This window comes from Rhinolophus sinicus, chromosome 6, assembly GCF_057876585.1.
Source record: "Rhinolophus sinicus isolate RSI-liver-muscle chromosome 6, RSI-T2T, whole genome shotgun sequence".
Lineage (NCBI taxonomy): Eukaryota > Metazoa > Chordata > Mammalia > Chiroptera > Rhinolophidae > Rhinolophus > Rhinolophus sinicus.
In genome coordinates, this window is record NC_142506.1 from 53,231,524 (window position 1) to 53,254,415 (window position 22,892).

General features: G+C 37.9%; 1 protein-coding gene across 2 annotated transcripts in view; it reads left to right on the forward strand.

The window, feature by feature from the left end:
- Positions 1-22,892, forward strand: part of DESI2 (desumoylating isopeptidase 2) — a 41,222-nt gene that overhangs the window by 13,242 nt on the left and 5,088 nt on the right. Inside the window, exons 2-4 of one of the 2 annotated variants that reach the window (XM_019730864.3) lie at positions 12,492-12,564; positions 15,105-15,198; positions 16,675-16,816. In XM_019730864.3, the coding sequence (XP_019586423.1) occupies positions 12,492-12,564; positions 15,105-15,198; positions 16,675-16,816 (309 nt within the window). The remainder of the gene's footprint in view (positions 1-12,491; positions 12,565-15,104; positions 15,199-16,674; positions 16,817-22,892) is intronic. The other variant, XM_074316849.2, reaches the window with a different exon arrangement.

Consider the following 22,892-nt stretch of genomic DNA (forward strand, 5'->3'; position numbering starts at 1 on the left):
GTAGTATATGTGTAGCATTCGGATTAATCGTGTAGCCTTTTTTTGCCCCTTGTGTGTTCGAGTTGAGAGCTGGTCTTTAGCCTTTCAGCCAGATAAACTTAATGGAATTAATTTATCTTTAAGTGTTTGTGGAAATTGTGAAAATAAACAACTTAGCCTGAGATTGGTTTGTATACTATTGTGTAATTATAATTTCTAGCTCATTGTCCAAGAGTAAGTTAAAAGAACCACCAGATAAGGAATTTAACATGATAGTTGTCTCCCGCAGTTCTGAGTATAACCTGTTGTGTATATTCTGGTTACTGAATAGTATGAAAAGAGTGGTTTGGTTGAAAGTACAATTGAAATTCTAGTTTCCAGAAGGAACATATCCCCTAGATTTTCTCTCTCCTTCAGATTTGAGGGTTAATATATGGAATTTAGGCAACTAGTAGGTGATGGCTGTTTCTTTTTACTTGTGATGGTACGTGAAGGGTCACCATAATTTCACACTTAGGAAGAATGACGAATTAATAGTAATGACCTCCATCTTATTCTGAAGTTGTTCAGAATACTTCCAAGATTGTGTAAAGAAAGTCAAGGCCACGTGAGGGTCTCAATAAGGAAGTAGAGTTGTGTGACAGGAAAAGCAGTAAATGAAGGCTGAGGGTTCCATTTACAGTTTAGCCACTCGTTATGTGACATCACACAGATTATTTGCCTGAACACTCCTGATGTTATGTACATATTTAACGTGGACTGTTATCCTTATGAAAGACAAAATAAGTGAAAATACGTTTTAGAGTGGCATCCAAAAAAATGAGTTCTTATACTACATATGCACTTATTTCTGTGTTAACACTGTCAAATTGTGATAGTTTACATTTTTAATGTGACACGAGGACTGAGTTAATCATCCTTGTATCCCATGTCTAGCAGCGCCCCTGATGCACAGGACGCATGTATTCTATTGAAACACAGTTGTCTAACTTTATTGATAGTTTTGCTGCTAAGTAAACATTTAAAATGAGATTTTAAGTAATATTTAAACTGAGATGCAGGGCACCCTTCTAGAATAGTGTTTTACAATTTTATCCAGGACCGACCAAGAAACAAATTTTACATCATACCCGTTATACACCCATGTAACTGAAAACCCAGTGTTCAGGAAACACCCTGCTATGTGTGACCTCCTCTGATAAGGTCAATTCCATTATTTTTCATTCATTTAAAATAATGCTGGTGCAACCCACTGAAATGATTTCAGGCATCGAATAAGCTGCAACCTGCAGTGGAAAGACACCTTTCAAGAATGCAAGTCCCATGAACAGGAACTTCATTCGTGTCTGTACTGCTGGTGCTTGGCAATAGGAGAATGGGAAAGCGTTGCAAACTCCTTGCTCCATTTCAACTCATCAAGTAGTTGAGTGGTCTGGCGATGATACAATACCCTAAGCATCATGAACGGTACAGAGTTGAGGAAGGTTCAGTCTCAGACCTCATGTACTCTAGAGCCTAATTGAGGGGGGTAGTCAAGTATAAGTAGGCCTCAAAGGAGAGACAAGATTTTACCAAAATGTTTGACACCAGCCATAGACCCAGGTAAAGGGACTGATAGGAGAGACTTGCCAAGAACTTGGTTTTCTGCTATAGGTGTGGTATCAGAGTTGATGGCAGTACCCTGCCTCATCTATTTCTCATCACTGGTAGAGTCAAACTGGATTATATAAAATAGGTTTAGTCTTAAAAATATTCAAGGGGCATTTGGTTCACTATTGATTTGACTGTTAAAAATCTGTTCTCCTTTGAATAACTTATCAGTTCACAGTGTCCTGTGTGGAGCTTGTTGTGGATCCTAAAAATTACGTCTTTTGGCAGCACAATAATTTGTTTTTGAAAATGTTTGCCTAATCGGTAAAGAGGAGGAAACTTGAGCTTTATGCAAAATTCATAGCACCACCTGTCCTCGGTTTTATTGAGGTTATTGTGTAAGTACATAGTTCTGTGAATTCACACTCGCGAGTTCAGGACAGTGCTTAGGAGCCTTGAAGACTGGAGTACATTCCTTAAGAAGGCCAGCGGAGGCTAACCTTAGAATTGGTCATCAAAACTGGGTGGGACTTGAGAGGGAAGCGTGCAGGCTGAGTAGTTATCCCGAAGCAAATGTAAATCGGGACTCTCCCAGTGAACTAGGCAGTATGGCTACCCGAGCTTTCTTCATATGTTTATGTTTGGCTACATTGTCTCAAAAAGAAGTAAAAAGTAACTACAAAACTTGAGACACTATTAACTAAAAAGTTACTCGCAAATCTTTTGTCATCAGAACAGATTACTTTCAAAGATTGAGGTTTAATACCGAATGTTACCGAGAATTTATAAATAACATTGTAATGAAAATGTTTTTGTTATATAAAGAATTTTTTTCTAAGGCCTAGAAAGTGTGTGATGTGCTTATTTTCAATAATATTTTCTAGTAGTAAAAAGATTGAACATTTTCTTAGAAATAATAATAATAATGGAATAGAATCTATTCTTACAGTATAAAGCAAGTTAACTGACAGCCCTGGGTGTTCATGATTTCACCTAAAAAAGATACTAGACTAGCTCTCAGTTCATTACATGAGTTTTTATTGACTCGATTTTATGACTAGCCTGATGCTAAGGCACCATAGACAGCATTTTAATATGGTTTACTATTAAATAGCATTTGCTGTAAGATTATCTGAGACTCAACCCAGTGGTACCAGTAAGACCTCATAAGGTAGTTTAACGGTGTGGACACCAGCACAGCTGTTCATGAGATGGCACTACAGTAATTATTCCCCAGTCTCCACTAGTCACAGTTTAGTGTGGATTTTTAAGTCAATAATCAAAACACCTCTATTCCCCAAGTACCTTTTTATGGGCACTAAGTATAAAACACTTGTTTTAATCCGCATGAACACTGGTTCTAGTTTTTTAGAGGAAACAGTCATAATTATAACTTACTCAGATCATTTAATACTACCTTTTAAGGAAGTCAGACTCAGACCCTAAGTGGCTATATTAAGTGTTTTAAGTTCCAGACTAGGGAGATATCACTTATCGTTTTGTTGCTTGCAAACAGGAAACAAAATTTTATTAAATCGCTAAGGCAAATCACTGACTAAAATGAAGTTTAATGAAAGTCTCTGTCAGAAGAATAATGTAACATTTTAATATATGATTATAATATAGCACAGTCAATTCACTTCTGTAGACAGTGCTTTAAAATAATAAATGAAAATAGTTAGGCCAGTTGTTTGCATTGAGGCAAAAGTCAGCTCAGAAGTAATCGTGCTTGTTTATGTATTTATTGCCTTCCCACGTGTTTTAAGATGATAATTTTTCTGTGACGTGTTTCTTATCTTTTATTAAATTACTAACCTAGAATGCTTTGTAAAGCGTTCTAAGCCAGTGACACTGGTTGGTGTCAGAGGAGGGAACATGTGTATTACTGGGCCTTCCTTGACCCGCTTCCATATCCTACCATCTGCATGGTCTTAGGAAGTGCAGGGCTAGAAGGTGCCAGCACCAAAGGGACAAGTGGTTCCCCAGCCTTGTGTTCATGTCCCTCATGGATGTAGAAGCATCCAGTTCCATCCAATGCCTTTCTTACAGGCACCTCTTACCCAAATCTGTACTTCTCCAGAACATGAAGAACTACTTGTAGGAGTCTTAAAGTAGAGTCAAATGAACTCTGCCACTGTTTGCTATTCAGTTTAATGAGTCACTGTTCCTGATTATTGAATATCCACCCCCAAAGATTCTTGAAAATTCTGCGGAGTAACAGCCAGGCCTGATCTCCTAGAACAAAAATATTAGGGAAGGATCCTATTGTCAGTAAACATGTGTTTGCTACTCCTGCCAGTTAATGCCAAGCACTCTTCTAAGTGTTTTATACATCATTAATTCATTCAGTCCTCGCCATAGGTATGGTAGATAGTAACATTATTTATCATCTCCATTTTAGAAATTCAGAGAGGATAAGTATCTTTCCCCAGGTCACACACAACTTGTAAATATTGAAGCCACAATTTGAATCCAGGCATTCTGGCTCCAGATCTGAATTGGAATCAAACTTTTGAGACAGCTCAGGTACCTTTCAAAGTTACCATATATTTATGAAAAAAATAAGGCAGAAAGCCCCAGGTTCCAGACACTCAGCCTTTTCTACTATAGTTCAAATTCTTCACTTTGTGTTACTGTGAAATTTGGGTCAACTTCTTTTTATCCGAGCAATAATCTCAAGTAAATTCAAACATACTGGAAGCATTGTCTTCATGACCTAAACTGGAATGGAGGAATGGTGTGGGCTTTCCTGTGTGACCGTAAGGGAAAGCTAGCCTCGGATTAGCTGACCAGACCGATGTAGGGATGGTTTAGGGTGGCGGTCGATGGGGAGCTGTGGTAACTGCAGCTGTGTCATGGTTTGAGAGAGACCATTTTGTGGGAGCATCTGGCTGGTTTAGTGTTTTCCTTTGGTATGTTGGGAGGGTTTGAGGAGAATCATACTGTAAACTAACTGAAATGAAAACCCATAGAAACCCTGAGGGGTTATCTAATGTCAGCGCTGGGTAAACGGGAATATACAGCCTCCTTTTGTGGACCTCGCCTAGTATTCTGTGTCACTCCTGCGTCACACAGCACGGCTTTGTGTGCTAAACTCTTAGAAGGCGGTCCCCAGTGTCCTTATATGTAACTCTTCATCCCAACTTCTGCAGTTATCTCGGAGCAGTTCTCAAACTAGTCTCCCGAGTATGGTTGTCCCCTTACACTTGAACCAAGCTCTAGGAGTAAAAGTGCGCTTTTCTCAGTTCAAATAAAAAAGCTAAGCCTTTGGTTAAACTTGTTCCGGATTATCCACTTTTCCCAAGTATGTCATTTTAAACTTTGGCATCTGCTATTAGACAACAAAATAATGAAGACATACGCAACAAAAATTAACCGAAATCTTGCTAGCATCCAGTCATATCTAATTTAGCAGCTCGTTTTGTTTGTTTTTGTGGATACACGTTCTTGGCTGTGATTTCATGTTGCATATTTATGTATATTTTCTGTGAGAAAATATCAGTGTTTTACAGTGTTCTACAAAAGCATGAATTTCCACAGAGCAAGTTTGAGAGGCAGTGTTGACCATGTAGGGAGATTTTTATCCCCAAAGATGCCATGTGCAGTGTTTGGACAGTAGTAAATAATTTTTTTAAGTAATAACAACAGATGGAAACGACGCTAGATAAGCATGGAGAAACACTAGTAATTTCAGAAATCTTGAACTATGAGTACATAGCAATGACTTCAGCATGAAGAGCACCAGCCTATCATTGTGGAAAGAGCTTTACAACTGAAATCATTCAGAGAAGGCTCCGTCCTCATACACTTTTTACGTTTTGTTGGTTTACAAATATCTCATTAAATCCCCACGTACACTGTGCATCACCCATATTGTCTGCATAGCCTTGGCAGGACTGGGAGGCAGAAGGCCTGGATAAGGCACGCTGACCTTGAATTAAACGCCTGTCTACCACAGGCAGCCTGCCCAGTTTTTAAAGATTGAGCCTTCCAGGCGTGCTTGCTAATTATAGCGCTAGGAAGCCCTAACAGGAGCAGAAACATTTAGAGGGCATCTCTCCGACCAATTCTCCATGGAAGGTTTACCCCCTTTCTTTCGAATCCATTCAGAAAAAAAAAAAATCACACCAAAGAAAAACATCTAATTCACTTGATAATGTAAATTCTAAAACTCACGTCAGTCGTGTGTTGCTGCTCATCTATGAATTGGTGGCTGACCAGAACACATATATAAAGAGTTGGGGGTTTGTTTTGTTTTTTCTCTTCTTGATGTGTTATTTGTTTGTAGCCTGTTTTCCACAGGCAGCTGTCTGGAATTAAGAATATAGTCTGTAATTTGAGAAGTAACCTATTTAAAGGTTTTTGATTGGGGATTAGAGATCAAGAACTAATTGGACCACCTTTTGTATTATTAGGTTGGTGCAAAAGTAACTGCGGTTTAAAAGGTTAAAAATTGCAAAAACCGCAATTACTTTTGCACCAACCTAATACTAGAAAATGTTTAAGGGTAGCTAGTATTTGTTTCCACTTTTTCTTTTTGGTCGAGGGTCCTTCACTCATAGTAAATTTTATAGTGGGCCATTTTTTTTTTAGAATAAGGACAGAGAAGTGGACACTTTTTTCTTCATGAGTTTCTTGGTTTTCATTTTGCTAACAGAAAGAAAACTTTGCTATAATGCCAAATTCCTTTGTAGGGGTGGAGGGACAAAGTCTGTATCTGAAGGAAAATTTAGCCTTGGGGGACTCATGGTATTTACAGAATAGATTTTGTTTAGATTTGCCAAGTATAAAATGATATTCTCTTCTGCCATTTGGTATAGATTAGTGGATCCTTTACTTCTGCTCCTAGCATTTTTAAACAGTTTTATTGAGATACAGTTTACATACCATACAGTTCACCCTTTGTGTACAGTTTTGTGGATTTTAGTATATTCATAGAATTGTACAGCCATCATCACAGTCAGTATTAGAAATTTTTCGTCACCCCAAAAAGAAACCCATTAGCACTGGTTCTCATTTCCCTGCAATCCTCCCAGTCATAGGGTGACCACATCGTCTAATAAGATGACCGTGTGGATTGTGTCCTTGCGTCTATTAATACAGTATATTATCTTAATTGATTTTTTCAGATACTAAACCAACCTTTCATTCCTGGAATAAATCCCATTTGTGCATGGAGTGTAAACCTTTTTATATGTTGTTAGATTCAGTTTGCTAGTGTTTTGTCAAGGATTTTTGAGTCTGTATTTACAAGACATATTGATCTGTAGTTTTCTTGTGATTCTTTGTCTGTTTTTGGTGTCAGGTTATTTCTGACCTCATAGAATGAGTTAGGAAATAATTTCCCTTTTCTTCTGTTTTCTGGAGTAGTTTGTGAAGAATTGGCATTGATTCTTATTTAAATATTTGGTAGAAATCACCATAATCATCTGGTCGTGGCCTATTTTCTTTGGGTAGATTTTAAATTACTAATTCATTCTCTTCTTTCATTCTCATTCATTATAGATCCATTCAGATTTTTTTATTTCTTCTTGAGTCAGTTTTGGTAGTTCATGTCTTTCCAGGCATTTGTCCATTTCATTTCAGTTATCTAATTTGTTGGTGTATAGTTCATAGTATTACTTCCAATCTCTTTTATTTCTGTAAGGTAAGTAGAGATGTCTATTCATAGATTTCTAACTAGTAAATAGTTGCTTTAATCTCCCAAAGAAATTAACCTTTAAATTTGAGGGCCTTTCTAGAGATATAAAATACAAAGAAACATTAAAAGCAAAAAAACTGTGGAGTCTCTTGTTGTTACTGCTAACAGTGAGCAATCAACATCAACAGTGATTCCTGCCACAGAATATTGAGAAGCCTTTGGAAAAAAAATCATGTGAGGAGCGGGTAGCCTTCTGCTATTTAACGCTGTCCAAAGAAGTGTCTCTGGTTAAGAAATCCTTTTCCTCATAACTTGTGGGCTTCCTATAACCTTGTGCAAAAACACTTGACCTGATTGTCCAACGCTCCGAGAGTGGATCACGTATTCACTTTTCACTGTAGTATCTCAGCAGTTCTTTAGAAACCTTATATAGGTCAGCTCTCATTATACAGAACCCCAAAGGGCTGACCACATTTTCGGATGGTACATTTTTTAAGGTTCTTTCATTTTACAGATTTCCTAATTTATAAAATGTATCAAAACATACCCTTTTATTTTTTTAGAATATAAAGTCTTGAATGCAGGGAATTTCAAACTAAAGTAGTACAGTAAGTACATGCCCAGGCAGCACACAGGAGGAGTTCTAGGCATGAGATCCCTGAGCATGGAAGGGATCGTTTTTCATTTGTGAAAGCACAAAGAATCAAAGATTTCTGAGTTCCTGATCCCCACTCTGACAAGTACAGTTCCCATCCTAACCCTGTTTTACCCTTTGGCCAAAAGTCACTGGTTGGGTATGATCTTTTTTTCCCCATGAAAACCTTTCTATCTCTTAATAAAACATTTAGACTACCATTATAGAAATTTATTATAAAAGCACTGTGGGAAGACTATTATTTACTGCTCAAGTAAAAGATAAATTGTTAAAATTAAGTGATATTAGACATTAAATGGAAAAAAAATGTTGGTTTACTAAGAGTGTAAAACATTGCAGTGTTTTATTGTAGATGTTATAGACAAACCATTATGTATGTATCTCTTTTTGGTAAATATTCTATATTTGAAAGAGAAGCTCCCTTTTAAAAAGAGGGAAAGGTCACTTTAAAGTAGCCCTTAGCATCCAGAGCAAAAGCCTGTTGCTGCCATTGTTAAAGAAATCGGCAGTACATAGACCAAATTATTGGCTGCAAACAGTATAAACAATGGAATTTCTCAAATGGAAAAAGCAATTTAAGTCCTAAAAGTTGGCTGGCAAAGAAACTACTGGCTGGAAAAAGACCAGAATTTTTATGCCGACCAGTGTGATCACGTTGTGGTATTTTCTACTTTCTGTTGAAAGGGGAGAAAGGAAGAAGATAGGAAGAAACTTGAAAAGGCATCGCTTCCGTTGTAAAGAGGCAAGGACTCGATCGTTCTCTTTAGTTCCCCAAAACTCTTTACTTTGAAAATGTTTAAACCTTAAAAAAAAAAAAAAAAAAAAAAAAGGTGATAAAAGTACAATCTGGGGGCATCCCCATTCGGGACCCTCTCCTGCACGGGAGCTCCGACCCTTTGCTTTCAATAAATTAGCCTCTTAAAAAAAAAAAAAAAAGAGTGCAATCTGTATACTCTTCACCTAGGTTCACCAGTAAAAACCACCTATACCACACACTCACACTCGCACAGAAAGTAAGTCAGAAACATTACAGCTTTTCATCTCTAAATCCTTCACCTTGTGTTTCCTAAGATTACATTCTCTATCTAACCACACTATTACCACACCCAAGAAGTTTTCACTAGGCACCCTATCACTGAATGTATCGTGCCTGATAATAGCTCCCCCAGATGTCCCAATGTCTCTTTTTTTAATCTAAGATCTAGTCAAGTTTCCTTCATTACATTTGTCTTGTCTTTCTAATCTTTAAAGAATAGCCGCCGCCCCCCCTTTTTTTACTTTCATGTCATTGTTTTTCTAAAGACCAGGCTACTTTTCCTATAGAATATCCCACAATCCAGACTTCCGTTACTTGTCCTTACAGTTATATTCTATTTAACATATTTGACAAGAAAAGTTAACGGGAAATGTTGTAGCTTTCTATTTCATCATATCAGGAGGACAGTACTCAGTTTAATCACTTGGATAATAGGATACTCATATTTTTTCGTTGCAGAGGTATCTTTTTTCCTTACAATTTAGGAAAATGTAAGGTTGGTATTTGAGACTATGACCATTGTTCCTCAACAGCCCAGTGGTTTTAGCATCCATGATCCTTGCCAGTTTCAGCTGGGGACTGCAAAACGGTACTCACCAAATTCTGCCTTTACATCTGCATTTATTAGCTGGCTTCTGTAAAGAAGAGCTTTCCCAACTTTCTTTCTTTTTCCTTTCTCCTTTCTTGCTTTTTTTTTTTTTTTTTTTTTTTTTTTTACTGTGGACTCAGATTCTTTTTATTCGATAAATTATAGTCCATTATTCTTTTTGATAGTCATGTTTTCCTGAAGTCGACCAATGGAAGTCATCTCAGACCAGCTTCTCTGTCATTCTGCCATGTCGCCTTTGTTCTGCTTTTGTTCCCCTAGCAAATATGTCCTGGAAATTACTCCCTATCATTTCCTTGAGAGCATCCCTCTTCTTTTTATAGCTTTGCCATATTCCAGATATTGTGTGAACATTTCAGAGTTTATTCAGCCAGTACCCTGTAGGTGCACACTTAGGTCGTTACCGGTGTTTTGCTGATAGTTACAGTGCTGCTTACGATGTTTGTGTATAGGCAGCCTGTTCTCTTATGATAATATAAAGACTCAAATTCCAAGCTGTTAAGCTAAGAGAGTATAATATTTTACTTTAAGATAACATTTTTCTAATTATAAAAATAGTAATACACATTCTTCATAAAATTGAGAGAAACAATCTGAAACTATATGGAGTTAAAAGTGAAAGTAACCCTTTATTCTCCTCCCCCAAACTGTTAACAGTTTATGCTGTATGCCTCAAACTTTTTTATGTTGTAGTTGATGGTGGTCTTGTTTAGCATGTAAACATATACACAGGTCATATTTATTTTATGAAAGTGTGATCATACTATAGGTAATATATTACGACTTGGTGTTTTTACTTTGTGTATCTTAGATACTCTTTTATGTCAATATGTATTGAGTTACCACATTCTATTTAGTAGCCGTATAATAGCTCATGATACAAAGTTACCATAATGTATTTAACCATTCCTCTACTGATACTTAGATTGTTTCCAGTTTGTCAGTATTATAGACAACAGCAGTTAATATCCTGGAATATGCTTTTACATATGCTCAAGTAGTTCTGTAGAATAGATTCCAAGAGGTAGAATCTGTTAATTAATTAACTGCCATTGATTCACTCTTCTGCATGTCCTCCTCACATCCTTACCAATACCAAGTATTAGCAATAGTTTTTGTATTTTGCCAATCTGGTGGATAAAAAAAGAATGGTAGCTTATTGTTCTGTTTACTAATGAGATTGTGAGTCCATATTTGTTGGCCACTAATTTCTTCTCAACTGTCGTGGGGGTTATTATTTTTTTAATGGCGCTTTCAGATACAGTGCCCCATGCTGTCTGAACTTTTGTTGCCCAAACTCTGGAATTAAATAGATTTGAATAAATATTTTGAGGAATCCCTTACTATATGTAACCACACTACTCCCCATCCAAAATCAGATAAAAAGATATCCCTCACTTTCCTAACTTGCCATCCAAATGGAGGGTCCCCCAAGTCAGGAGCCAAATAGAATAAGATCGAGGGACACTTAGATTCTCATACTAATCTTTGTTACATGTTATGTTTTCTCCCTCTGTGTTTGTTGTTTATCTTCTGACCTTGTTGATGTGGTTTTACACAGTAAACATTGTAAATGCTTACACTGAATATGTTGTGTTCCTCTATAAATTCTGGGTTTTGTTTTGCTTGGGTTATTTCTCATCTAAAATTTTTTAAAATTTATTTTCTTCTATATGATTATTTTTGGACACTAGAATTTTTAAATACATGAAAAGTATTTATGCATAATCAATTTTGTCAACACATTTTTAATAATGTATCCTTTATCATTGATTGTAAACACCGCTTTTATCATACACCAGATTCTTTTATGTTTTTTTGTATATATATATGGATCTGTTCATGCGGTAGTACCATAGTGTTTTAATAAATATTTTGATACCTAGATGAGAAAGTCCCTTGTTCTTTTTCAAATATTTCTTGTTTATTATTGCTTAATTTTTCTTCTAGGTACATTTTAAGGGGGAAAAATCGACTTTATCCATTTATGCTTTCCTAGTAATGTATGAGAATGTGCATTTTCCCAGGTCTGGGAGAAACTGGCTAGGGGTCTGGAGCCAAGGTTAAAATTTAAATAAACCTAGAAAAATTAAAGACACATTATCTGTTCTCTAACCTGGGAGAAATCTGATAGGTTTGTAACACTGTTAAGTGTTATCCAAGTGTTTAAGTTTTAACTCACTGCCCGTCTTCTAGGTATGACTCTCCAGTCTACCCTTCTAACCCCTTTCACCGGTCATCCCGTCATTTCATACTACACTAGCCATGTACAGCTTCTCCCCTCTTCCTGGTATGTCTTTCCTTTCCCCTCCACCCCACATCACCCCCAAAATTGTCTGTCTGGGGAATCTCATTTGTTCTTTAAAAACCCAGTTCACATATTACCTTTTCTGGGAAGTTTTTCTTCATGCCAATGGTAAGAAGGGTGTTCCAACCTTTGTGCCTCATACTATTTATTCCTGTATTAACATTATCATACTTTAAGCTCAATCAGGACACATATGCCATATATGTGATATACAAGTATATGTCCTTTTAAAAAACATTTTTGAAAAAGAATAAAATATCTCTGTGTTCAGGGAGCTCACCAGAGAATGGAAGGGAAAGCTTAAGATAGAAGAAAAATAAATATGAAAGCAGATGTTACGTGATTTTTTTTAAAGTCACTAACAGGAGAGTTTTTATATCCATTTTTTCCCCAACGTGACCAGGTTTAGATTTCGTGGCTTATGCTCTAGGCCTTAGATAATGAGTTTGTACGCAAACTGAGACATTCATTTTGACCCAGGAAGACATTCCACATGGGACAGGGCACAAGCAAAAGCACAGAGACGGCACCAAATGGGTCCTTATCATGGGAACTTTAGAGGTGTAAGGAAATATACCAAGAAGTGGGATTAGAAAGGCCGCTGAGGTAGCTTCCTGTGATGTGGAGTTGAGTTGTGAATGAACAGCTATTCTCAATCTTTCCTTGTTTCCTTAGTACTGGATGAACGAGTACACCTCATCCATTGGGATTGGAGTTTTTCATTCGGGAATTGAAGTGTATGGCAGAGGTATGTGTACTCAGTTTATACTTTCTGAAGACTTGTGTTCCTTTAAAGGAGTTGAAAAATCATAACTGCAGCTCTTCCTTTTTGTTTTTGTTTTTTTAAACTGCTTCCCTGTGTTATTGCAGAAAGTAGAAGAACATCTCCCCATATTTGTTTATACCATATTTGGGAAAATGCCCAAAATTAAATGTATTGGGGGAGAAAATACCAAAGCACATGAATGTACGTTCATTTAGTATCTTTTATTCTAAATACTATGTCTCTAAAAATATTTCCCTTTTGAGATTGTTATACCATGACAGTTTTGCTGTAATATATATTGGAGTTCCTAAGAAACCTTGCACTTTGAAAAATAGTATGATAAAAAAACAATCATTTTGGTTGGAAATGGGCTGGTTCTAGAGAGTGTCAAACTTGAAATGCCAATTTCCTGAGGGAATTTCAGTAATTCATTTTTGTAGACATACGAGTGTATAGTTTTGAAGTTTTAAAATATCACTGAGCAAATCCTGCCCTTGATTATATCTAGCTTTTTGCTCAAGAATGATGGCCTTTGTACTAACTCAGCCCGTTTTATTCTTCATTACCTTTTATTATGATAAACATGACAGGAGCCACTCAAACCTCACAGCTCTGTGTTCAGCAGCCTTTTCCTTTGTTCTGTTCCCACCCTTTGGTGCCAGATAACTTACTCCTGCTCAGGTCGGAAGCATAATGTTCTGCATCAAACAGCGCACACGCTGGTCTCACCAGGGTTGTAATAATACATTAGTTTGAATCATAAACTCACCCTGTAGCAGAAACGCTTTTATTCACTTCCGCTAGGCAGTCTTTGTGACCTCTTAGAATGTGGGACTGCCGTTCCCTCAGTTCCCTGAAGACTGCACACCAGCTTTCTCTACTACATACAACGAAAAGGCTCGTTTCCTAAGTGTGTCAGTATGTTGTGTTTACTGTCCCTTTTTTATATTGCACATCAATAGCATATTAAATGTTGGCTGTAAAGATCTGCTCTTTAGTTTTACTTGAAAGGCTGCATCTACCTAATAATCCCCGAAAAGCCACTGGCTCCTGCTGAACGTTTCAGGAGTTAGAGCATTGCTACAGTGGGTCTGTGGTCTGGGGCTTTGCTTCCTTGTTCGAGTTGGCTTTTGCCAAAGTAGTGTGTCTCTTCCTTTTTAACTGAATTTGTATGGTGTGTTACAGTGTTTAAAGTGCCATGAAGTTCTGAACCATGTCCCATGCTGCTGTGAGGTAAATAAGGGCATGTGGCATTTTCTCCATTTTTCAATGAAAAAAACTGAAGCTCAAAAATGCTGAAACTCATACTGCTAGTAATGAACAGAAGGAAGACTTAAACCCAAATGATCTTATGTACTAGCCCATTGCTCTTATATCTGCCTAATCATTGCTCCCCTTCATAAAATGATTTAGGAATAATTAGAAACGTGGTTCGCAATATAGCCACGTAAGTTTAGCAAAGCTAGCGGGAATATATTCCTGAAAGTGAATAATTGCTTCTTGAATAGAAGACTAAATGGCTCTGTGACTTTCCTTACTGTGATTGAGAAAGTTAAAATCCAAATGCAATCTATTTTCAACCTGATTATCTACAATGGTTTATAAAATTCTATTATTAAAAAATTGTTTCAGAATTGAACATTAAACATTTTATTTGTTACCGATATCATTGCTTTTTTCTGAAAAGTCTGAATCAAAAGTAAATTTAGTATCTGCTTTGTTCTTTCCCATACTTTTTTCTAAGACCTTTTAAGATTATATTTAATGAGTTTTAAGCGATGAGATTCATTTAAATATTTGTTTGGAATGCTTTAAATAAACCCACTGTGATTTGCCACTTAAATATTTAAGTATCTCATATCAGAATTGTAGCCAGAAATTTTAGTTCCTTATGGATTTGAAACCGTTCTCCATTTTTGTTCTGATGAGCCTGGATACACATTCATTATAGTATAAATAGTTCCCTTTTAGCTAAAAGATTTGCTGTGGAGAGTGTGTGTGAGTGGGTGTGTGTATTCATTTGGCAGTTTATTTTTTCTTGAATGAGAGGAATTGAATTCATTTTTTCAGGTTTGCTAATGTTTCACTCTTATTCAAATGTAAACCAAGACTCTTCAGCCAGGTACCATGGAAACTCATTGTTATTAGACAGTTTTTCCAGTAAAGTACAAGTTTGAAATTTGATCACTTTAATTTAGAAAGTGGCAAAAGGCTGAACTGACCACCTACTTAGTTTGACATGATAGGTAGGCAGAGAGGCTGTATTCATCTTTGAGTGTCACTGTCTTGCCAAGAAAAACAAAGTCAGCATTACCTTTGAGTGTCTTTCATGATTAGAGTTTCAGGTCTTTTGTGTCAACTGTTCTCTACGAATAACAGCTAAGTGAGATGTTTGTGAAAGCATAAATAAACTGAAAAATATTTAGTATCATTATTATCCTCATCATTCATTAAAGCTAATTCAGCATTCTGGTTAAATTTTGTGTGATAAATACTAAAAATCATGAGTTTTCTCTTTTCAGAATTTGCTTATGGTGGCCATCCTTATCCCTTTTCTGGAATATTTGAAATTTCCCCAGGAAATGCTTCTGAACTAGGAGAAACATTTAAATTTAAGTAAGTAGGGAGGATAATTTTTATTACACTGTTTTAGGTGCCAAAGCTTGTTTTCAGGCAAATAGAATTCATTCGGTAGATTAAAATCTAGGAAGTTAAAATGTTTCTTTAACATGGTTTTAGTTGCTGACATTTTATTTTAAAATCAGTGGTTGTGTGAGGCTGAGAAGAGGCCAAATAAAGTGCTTGAAAGATCCTAGTCTATTGGTTTTATAGAGGGACCTCTATAAGTTATTCTGTGTACTTTAAAAATGTTTTACTTTTGTATAACTCAGGTTCTGCTTTAGAAAACATTCATATCTAATGATTGGTTCCCCTCAACCTCCTATTTGGGGGAGGTGGAGGAAAGCTTTATTGTGACCTACCTAACACTTAAAAATTTCTTCATTTTCCCAATGAAAGTACACTTGTTTATTAATTCCAGATAATTAAACAGTTGATTAGCCAGGAAACTGATGTTGAGGTGCATGTATTACGTGTGCTAATAAACCTAAAATGTACAGCCACGAGTGTACTTGGAGCCTTATGAGCAGTAAACAGCACCGGAAATATGAACGTTAATAATCAGAGTTCCATTCCTTAATTAAGGCTTGTATCGAAAGCCATGTTTAGAACCATGTCGTTTCAAGAAGCTGTCAAGAAACGTCTGGGCCTATAATAGTTAACTTGCCAAGTGAAAGTAAAGTAGTGAAATGAGGTTATAACACTGAGATTCAGGATAGGGCCACACGTTTATCATCACTGTATTCATGGTTCTCTTAGCCTGTCACCGAATAGGAACACGTACCTGCAAGAGCGCTAGAAGGACCACCCTGATCGGGTCCTTAGGTCTCCCTTTTGGCAAGACGACTAGAGAAAGGGTTTTCTAAGTATTTTCCGCTTTCTAGGACGCCTTACCTATATCGGACAAAAATTCTACCTTCTATTGAAGAGTGTTTATTGCATTTACAGGGTAGTATTTGGGGGGGGAGGTTTGAGGGGGGGGTTAAAACGCTTTTTAAAAAATTTAGTCTTTTGACATTCATCTCACTGCAGCACAGTGGCAGATAACTTAAAAGATTATTTCTACAAGAGAATATGGCCAGCCATTTGATGGCAGGTGTACTTAAGCAGGAATATTTGCAGTTTGGATCTGGTTCTCTAATAGTAGAAGTACTTACTCAATAGTTGTAAAAATAACTCTGATATTACCTTTTTAATATAATGACTTTGTTTTATAAAGAAAATGACTTATTTTGCATTTGTATTATTCAGAAGTATTGTACTTAAGAGTTTATTGCAGAAAAATAGAAACTGAAATAATTGAAATTTTTTTAGTATCTCATTTACCTTTAGTCTTACTACGTTAACCCTGCTTTGTTACATCAATCATGTATTCCTGGAAATAAGCAAACTTTTAAACACACTTTTTATAAATACCTAAAACTCACACGGCTATGTTTTTCTCTTCCTTTTTTTTTCTTTTTGTTCTTTAAGAGAAGCTGTTGTTTTAGGGAGCACTGATTTCTTAGAAGATGATATAGAAAAAATCGTAGAAGAACTGGGAAAAGAATACAAAGGCAACGCCTACCATTTGATGCACAAAAACTGCAATCACTTTTCTTCAGCTTTATCAGAGGTAAATTAAATTTTATCCTAACTAGAAGTTCTTCAAATAAGTAACAGTTCCTAGTATACTTGCTTTCCCTCTATATTTAATCGATTCATTTTTTTTCCTGATTCTTCATTTCTTCATGTTTTATAAAATCGGATATTATTATGTTTGTTTCTCTTGCCTGAATGACCTTTCTAATGTCAGTGATTTTGGAGTCAGCGCAACTTTAATTTGTAATTATATTTATATTTATATTCATGACGTTGCAGTGGGTAGAGAATGATTACAGATAATTTTCTCTTCTTATTCTAAATCATTTATACCCTGAAACTTTTACGTTAAAGAAATGAATGCCTAAGAGACTTCTGCTCCTTAACCACTAAAATATATTTTTTCCTAAATTTTAGTTGCCAACTTCAGGTTTTTGTCCCTGACTCTTACTTATTAATAATTCACTTCTCCTGTCTTGAAATCTTATTCTGCCAACTTATCACACAGTCATTTATTTGCCTTCCTGATTCTTGAATCCTAAGCAGAAAACAAAATGACGGGACCTTCCAAAAAGAAAACGAAAGGAAGAAAGCAAAAGATGATCACATAAGGTCTAGAGGATTGAATAGCGCTTGAACCAGCTTCCCAGCTTTCTGACTCGTAGCAGCTGGTTGCGGCGGCTACACCAATGCTGAAATTATGAAGGTGGAAAGGAAAAAGTGAGCTGCTGTTTGTGTGGCCTCTGCAGGATGCTTTCCTCCCTGGCCCTTTCACTTTCCTCATGGCTTCCACAGTACAGCTTTCAAACAGGACTATAGCTTCCCAGCGTGTGTTCTGGGGACCAGCGGCATCAGCCTCACGTTGGAGTTTGAGATGCATCATCTCTGCCCCACCACAGACATACTCAACCAGAATCTTCGTTTTAACATGGTCCCCAGTGCTTCATGTGAATATGAAAGTCGGAGAAGCACCACCAGTCTTATGAGAGCGTTGATACTATAGGGGTGACCTGGCTGATTTTCAGGGGCAAGGGAAGGTGGTTCAGAGCTTTCCTAAACCTAGGCATTACATCTGTAGGGAATGCATTCAGAGATCCATAGAATGTTAAAACTGGCAGAGACATTAGACAGCATCTAATCCAGTCTCCTCGTTTTACAGACAGGAAACGGGCCCTGATTCGAGACGCGACTTATCAAAGATTGTTGTGGATAACTCAGATTAGAGCCTGACTCCCTGGTCCAGTGCTTGTTATGCTTTATCATGACTTCCTCTGCCTCTGACTACTCTCTCTCCCAAATAAGTGAATAGCTTTCTTGAGCATCTACAACAGCACGTCAACCCTGGTCTAACCCTGAGGCCACGTTACACTTGGAGCCCACAGAGCAGTTGTGGATGTCCCTGGGGCCATCTTTAGAGGTCACAGTTATCATGCTCTCCCATATCAGTGCTGAATTGTTAAAGAAACTGAGACTCGGTGCTTAAGTCACTTAACCAGTTTGTCAGTGACAGAGCTGCGACGAGCACTCTGGATAGCGAGGGATGTCAGGAGCTGTTTTAGTAAACCCCATATAATCAAGACAAACAGTGAATGGTAGACACTAAAAGCATTAATAAGTGTAATGTGCGTCTACATCTTTGAGGGCGTAGTTTGGAGATGTAATACTTCCAGTTTCAGATAGACCAGATCATAGCTAATTATAATTGATGGTTGATATATGTCCTCTGTTCAGCATGGTTCCAAAAATTTGAAGAATTACCATCATTTAGCGTCATAGTTACCAGTTTAACATCGTCATTTAACATCAGTTACCAGATGCTTTCCATGCAGCTGGGACTAGCAAACCACTACAGTCTGCACGCCAACATCAGCCTGCCACCTGTGTGTACAGCCTGCAAGCTGTGATGGTTTTTACATTCTTAAATGGTTAAAAACATCAAAAGTATATATAGTGACGTGTAGTGTACAAATTATATAAAATTCAGATTTTAGTATCCATAAAGTTGGATGGGAACACAGCCATGCTCATGTGTTTACCTGTCATCTTGACAGCTTTCAGGCTACAGCAGCAGGGTCAGTAGTTGGAACAGAGACCGGATGCCCACAAAGCCTAAAATATTTACCGTTTGGCCCTTTACCGATAGTTTGCCAGCCGCTACTCTCAGGTTCGATTTGTTCAAGTCTGACTCAGACTGGCTTAAACAATGAGGAAGCGTGTTCTCCCACAAAACTGGAAGTCCAGAAGGAGGCCAGCCCGTCAGTAGGGTCCCTGTCTCAACAGTGCACGTCATTGGCAGCCTAAGGTCTTCTCGTGTCTCTGAGCTGCCATCCTTAGGATGCTGGCTCTGCCCTCAGGGGACCTCCTTTTATGGTCTGCAGGTAGCTGCAGCAATTTTAGGCACCATATCCAGATGCAACAACATCCAAAGGAAGAAGAAAACTCTGTCTCTCCCTTTAGTTCCCTTAGGAACAAACAGTGAGATTCTTCTGGAACCTCCTGCCCTTTTCAAAAGCAGGCCATGTTTTATGGCCAGAACTGGGTCAAATGCCCATCTCTAAACCAGTTACTAGCAAGAGGAATAGCATTACCATGACTAAATGCCACTGGTCTAAATGCCTTTTGTAAATCAATATTTTAAGTGGAAAATTCAAGACACTTAAAAATAGAGCGATAATGAGGCTGTATATCACTTCGTGGCTAATCTTGTTTCATCCATAAGCATCCACTTGAAAATACTGCTCTCATCCCTAGATTACTTTTAAACAAATCCCAAGTATTATTTCATTTCAATTGTAAATATTTTACTTTGTAGCTCTAAAGATAAGGATTCTTTTTAACATAACCACAGTATGTTACCAACCTAAACAAATTAACATTCATTCCTTAATATTATCCAAATATACAATGTTGAAATTTCCCTGTTGTCATAATTTTTTAAGAGTTTGTTTGAATCAAGATCTAAATAAAGGTCATAAGCCTTGTTACCCTGACGCGTAGTCCACATAGGAAAGGCAAGGTAGATGCTTGATTCTTTCCCTTTGCTTAATAGTCTTCAAAAAATGAATTGGTTCCTGGCTGTGCCGAAAAGGGTTAACACAGCAGACCTCAGACTGCCGTCGTCAGAAAGGCCTGCTTGCAAGGTTGGCCCATGGCTGGCATCTGGGAATCTGGATTTCAGGAGGGTTCCCACCATTCCCAAAGTTAGTAAGAGTGGCTCCCTGCGCCTGACCTGTTTGTACACTGTGATTTATGCTAAACACCTGCTTTGGTTCTTGGAATACAAAGTTTTGGTACATACTGAGAGGCCGCCTAAGGAACCAGGCCCAAATGAAAACCTCGGCTGCTGGGTCTTTCAGGAGCTTCCCCAGGAGACATTTCCCATGTGTTTGTCACAACTTCTTACTGGGGTAATTAAGTGTATCCTATGTGACTCCACCGGGAGAGGACCCTTGAAAGCTGGTGCCTGGTTTCTTTGGGGCTATGCCTTTTCCCTTGCTAGTTTTGTTCTGTATCCTTTCACTGTAATAAATCATAGCTGTGAATACAACTATATGCTAAGACCTGTGAGTCCTCAGCAAATTATCTAACCTGGAGGTGGTCTTAGGAATCCCTGACAGTTCTCTGGCATCTTCAAAGGTAACTTTTTTTTTTTTTTTTTTTTTTTAGTATCATTATGGATTTCCCCTCCTCCCCAGATTTAAAATATTTAATATGTTTTAGTTCAGTGCAGTTACTGTTCTTGTCCCATCTTTGACCAATGGGGGGCTTTTCAAGCTGTCTCCTGAGTCTTGATATTCCCCTAATAATTTTTGACAGCCTTTTTGGTGTTTGGTATGACAAACTATTCCAGGCTCATCTCTGTTTCCTACCTCGGAACTGTTTCCTTCTGATAATAAACATAGTAGACACTCGGACAACGTGGGGTTCGGGTGTGGACGTCCCGTGTAGCCGTGTGTCAGCAGCAGTGCTGTTCAGAGGCACGTTGTTGAAGGGTCAGCTGTTCTTAGAAGCCTTGATCTGAGCATTAGGGTCACTCATTGCTTCTGAACTGGTGATAGTTTCTAGATTTTTTTTTTTTCCTGTAGACAGAGCTAGAACTCTTCTATAGGTTCATAGTGATATTTCTACTTCAAATTTAGGCTATACAGTGTTTCTTAACCTCCAACAAAACACGACTGTTGCCTCTATAAGAACTGCAGAAAGCCTTCAACGCTTCCAGTAGTATTGCTGGTGGTAGAAATTACTCCAGTGAGGAATAATTTACTTATTGGAGTAACTTCTTTCTGTGTGGTTATGCCACCAACTCAATACATAGTTGGGGTCCTTTGTTTCATTTATCCCTTTTTTTTTTCCTTTTTCTTTTTGGTTGGTCAAGGTTGCTTCTGTTTAATTTTGTGTTATACAAAATCTTTCTGCAGTTCCAAGGTCAAATCTAAAATGAACCAAATGTGTTCGTAGACATCTAGCTTCTCAATGTCCATGCCCCTCTACCCTTCTATCCTTGGCCTCTAGAACTGTAAGAGAAAAAACTGTCTTGTCTTCAGCCACTTAATTTCTGCTCATTTGTCCAGCAGCCATAGGGAGCAGATGTGGGTTCCTAGACATGGGGTGCCGCTGTAACAATACCTGAAAATGTAGGAGTGGCTTTGGAATTGGATGACAGATAAAGGCTGGAGCAATGTTGAGGAGTTTGGTTGAAAAAGCCTACATCATCTTGAACAGACTCTTTAGTAGCAGAAATAGAGATTAAAGGTGCTGCTGGTGAGAGCTCAGAAGGAAATGAGGAACGTGGGATTGAAAACTGGAGGAAAGGGAATCTTTGTTACATAGTGATAGAAAGCTTAGCTGATTTTTATTCTGTAGTTATGGGGGAAGCAGAACTGTGAGCAGAAAACCTGCAGTTTTAGCGCCAGAGATTTCTAAGCAAAGTGCCGACCTGGTCTCGCTGCTCATAGTAAAACGCAGAAGAAAGATAAATTGAGGGAAGAACTGTTAAGTGAAAAAGGAATGGGCACTTGATGATCATGGAATTTCTCAGCCTATCCAGACGCTAAAATTAGGGGTTTTACTATGAGAAGAGCATACTGTGGAGAGAAGGCCAAGGGTGTGACGGGGTAACCTTTTGGGGCTGCTGAAGAGATTAAACATGTGATGCATGGGTCCTCTCAGCCATCTCAGCAGAAACCAGGAATAGACGTGGACTTTACAGTAAAGATCTGTGGAGGGACCTCTTGTCTCAAAGAGTGAATCCCATGGCATACATGGGAGACTCACAGCATTTTTGAGGATGTTACATTAGCAGAGACAGTGCCAGTTTAAACTGGAAGGGACAGAACAAAATGAAAGCAGCGCTTGGATTCCCAGAATTCTGCAGGTAGGAAAATTCTGCAGGGCCACTGAGGGCCACAGGATTAACCCCAGGCCTTGACACCTAAAGGAGGCTGCCTGGTCAGATTTCACATTTGCTTGGAATTAGTGATTCCTTTCTTTCATGTTCCTTTTGGAATGGAAATATCTGTAACTTATTCTGTGCCTGTCCACCGTTACATTTTGGAAGCATCCTATATGCACTTTTCTCCACTTTGCTTTTTTCACTTAATGTTGTATCCTGGAGTTCACTCTGGAGCCGTGTATAGAGATACTCATTTCTTTTCAGAGCTGAGAAGTCCTGTGGATGTACCAAAATTCATTTAAACAGTTTCCTGTTAGTGACATTGGGTTACTTCTAGTCTTTTGCTGTTATATAAAGTGTTGTAATGAACGACTAAGCCTGTGCATGTCCATTTTTATATTTTGCCAGTGTGTCTTTGGGATAGACTTCTACAAGAGGGATTACTAGGGGGCGGCCAGATGGTTCAGTTGGTTAGAGTGCGAGCTCTCAACAAGGTTGCTGGTTGAATTCCCACACGGGATGTGGGCTGTGCCCCTGCAACTAGAGATTGAAAACGGCTACAGGACTTAGAGCTGAGCTGTGCCCTGCACAACTAGATTGAAGGCAACTACTTGGAGCTGATGGGCCCTGGAGAAACACACTGTTCCCCGATATTCCCCAATTTAAAAAAAAGGATTACTGGGTTGAAGTTTAAATGCAAACACAATTTTGCTACATA